The sequence below is a fragment of the Myotis brandtii genome, unplaced genomic scaffold (assembly GCF_000412655.1).
Source record: "Myotis brandtii unplaced genomic scaffold, ASM41265v1 scaffold139, whole genome shotgun sequence".
In the NCBI taxonomy this organism is placed as follows: domain Eukaryota; kingdom Metazoa; phylum Chordata; class Mammalia; order Chiroptera; family Vespertilionidae; genus Myotis; species Myotis brandtii.
Window position 1 is genome coordinate 596861 of NW_005354965.1, and position 2942 is coordinate 599802.

The 2942-nt window shown below is 64.9% G+C and overlaps 1 protein-coding gene across 1 annotated transcript in view; it reads left to right on the forward strand.

The window, feature by feature from the left end:
* HUNK (hormonally up-regulated Neu-associated kinase) overlaps nt 1–2735 on the forward strand; it is a 27954-nt gene extending 25219 nt beyond the window's left edge. The window contains exon 12 of the mRNA XM_014535195.1: nt 1009–2735. Coding sequence (XP_014390681.1) covers nt 1009–2735 — 1727 coding nt within the window. The remainder of the gene's footprint in view (nt 1–1008) is intronic.
* Nucleotides 2736–2942: the final 207 nt, after the last annotated feature.

Here is a 2942-nt window from a genome sequence, read left to right on the forward strand (position 1 = left end):
GTACATGCGCGCCCGCACGTGGTATTTTGTGGAAGAGCCACACTCAAGGGGCCAAAGAGCCACATGTGGCTCGCGAGCCACAGTTTGCCGACCACTGCCTTAGACAGAGAGGGTTTCTGTCTGTGTAGTCAGAGCACGAGGAGGCTCCGCTGAGGTCGGGGTCATGAGGGAGCCTTGAGAAGGCGCGGGCTGCACACAACATGTATGACCATGAGGACGTCACGCTAAGACAAGCTGGTCACTGAAGGACAAACGTGTAGACCCACTTACAGGAGGGACCTCGAGTGGCCAAGCTCAGGGAGGAGGATGGCGGGGCCCGGGCTCGGGTGAGGGGGTGATTAGGGGGGCCCGAGTGTTAGATCTGCAGGGAGGAGGACTGTGTCGCAGTGTGACCGTCCCGTACACTGACCTGGACACTTACAGTGCGAAGATGGTTGGTGCGTGTCATGTGCTTGTCACCACGACTAAGAAGTCGTGAGGGAACGGCCCTCCCAGCATTCGGTCCTCAGCGCGTTGGGCTGGGTGCCCCGGGCCTGGGTGGCTGCTCTGTGGAGCCTGGGCCTTGTTTTAAACCCTCCCCCGAGGATGTTCCCATTAACCTCTAGAGAGTGGAAGAGAGAGGGAGAGACAGAGAAACATCTCTCGCTGTGAGAGAGACACATTGATCGGTTGCCTCCTATACACACCCTGATTAGGGTCTGGGCCGGGGAGGAGCCTGCAACCGAGGTACGTGCCCTTGACTGGAATCAAACCCGGGACTCGTCGGTCTGTAGTTCAATGCTCAACCACTGAGCCACACCAGCCAGGGCCTGGGACCTTTTATTCAAACGCTCTGCAGGGTCCAGACCTTTCAGCAACCAAGCAATAGCAGATGCCACTCTGGTGCCAGGAGGCAGATCTGTGCCCTGTGGCCTCGGTGGCGCCCGGTCTCAGCCAAGCCGTGGGCCGAGCCGGCGGGAGGCACCGAGGTGGCGCCCTCACGGTGCCCTGTGCTCTCTCCATGTGCAGAATCCTTCGGCTGCCGCAGTATCTTCCGCAAAACCTCGGACCCCAGTTGTGTGGCTTCCTCCTCCATGGAGTTCATCCCCGGCCCCCCGCCCAGGACCCCCCGCATTATCAAGAAGCCGGAGCCCCCTCCACAGGGCCCGGGGGGCAGCAGCATCGCCCCCAGAGAGGAGCCGCTGGTGCTAGACATGGTCCGCTCCTTCGATGCACACCTGCATCAGCCCCGGGAGCACCTGCGTCGAGTGCACACCTGCATCAGCCCCGGGAGCACCTGCGTCGAGTGCACACCTGCACCGGCCCCGGGAACACCTGGATCAGAGTGCACACCTGCGTCGGCCCCGGGAGCACCTGCGTCGAGTGCACACCTGCATCAGCCCCGGGAGCACCTGCGTCGAGTGCACACCTGCATCAGCCCCGGGAGCACCTGCGTCGAGTGCACACCTGCATCAGCCCCGGGAGCACCTGCGTCGAGTGCACACCTGCATCAGCCCCGGGAGCACCTGCGTCGAGTGCACACCTGCATCAGCCCCGGGAGCACCTGCGTCGAGTGCACACCTGCACCGGCCCCGGGAACACCTGGATCAGAGTGCACACCTGCGTCGGCCCCGGGAGCACCTGCGTCGAGTGCACACCTGCATCAGCCCCGGGAGCACCTGCGTCGAGTGCACACCTGCATCAGCCCCGGGAGCACCTGCGTCGAGTGCACACCTGCATCAGCCCCGGGAGCACCTGCGTCGAGTGCACACCTGCATCAGCCCCGGGAGCACCTGCGTCGAGTGCACACCTGCATCAGCCCCGGGAGCACCTGCGTCGAGTGCACACCTGCACCGGCCCCGGGAACACCTGGATCAGAGTGCACACCTGCGTCGGCCCCGGGAGCACCTGCGTCGAGTGCACACCTGCATCAGCCCCGGGAGCACCTGCGTCGAGTGCACACCTGCATCAGCCCCGGGAGCACCTGCGTCGAGTGCACACCTGCATCAGCCCCGGGAGCACCTGCGTCGAGTGCACACCTGCATCAGCCCCGGGAGCACCTGCGTCGAGTGCACACCTGCATCAGCCCCGGGAGCACCTGCGTCGAGTGCACACCTGCACCGGCCCCGGGAACACCTGGATCAGAGTGCACACCTGCGTCGGCCCCGGGAGCACCTGCGTCGAGTGCACACCTGCATCAGCCCCGGGAGCACCTGCGTCGAGTGCACACCTGCATCAGCCCCGGGAGCACCTGCGTCGAGTGCACACCTGCATCAGCCCCGGGAGCACCTGCGTCGAGTGCACACCTGCACCGGCCCCGGGAACACCTGGATCAGAGTGCACACCTGCGTCGGCCCCGGGAGCACCTGCGTCGAGTGCACACCTGCACCGGCCCCGGGAACACCTGGATCAGAGTGCACACCTGCGTCGGCCCCGGGAGCACCTGCATCGGCCCCAGGTGCTCAGGGGACGGCTGTTTCCAGGCCCCTCACTGTGCTCTGCTTGCCTCTGGATCGCTCTCCCTTCACCACGGTCGCCGCACAGGGACCGAGGCCGTGTCCTCAAGCCCCTCATCCAGCCACGGTTTCTTGTCCTGGATCACCAGCCAGGCCTCGCGGGAAGATGGGCAGGAGCCACAGCCACGGGATGGCCCCTCAGCGGGCAGGGGCAGCTGGGCACAGACCGAGCCGGACAGTGGGGACCCGCGAAAGGGGCTCATTCTGCAGCGAGGTTCTGCCAGTTTCTTTCTTGGGTGAAACTTGCTGCTGGTGGAGCCTCTTCCCCGGGGTGGCCTTTCTTTAGGGGAGGTTCCACCGGAGTCACATGATGTGTAAGCCCACGGAGAGCTGGGAATGAGTCCACCCAACGTGTTTGCGGGAGAGGATGAGCGTGGAGGCATGAGGAGTCACGCAGGCCATGCTGTGGTGGCTGGTGCCCATGTGACCTGCGTGCCCGGCTGCCCT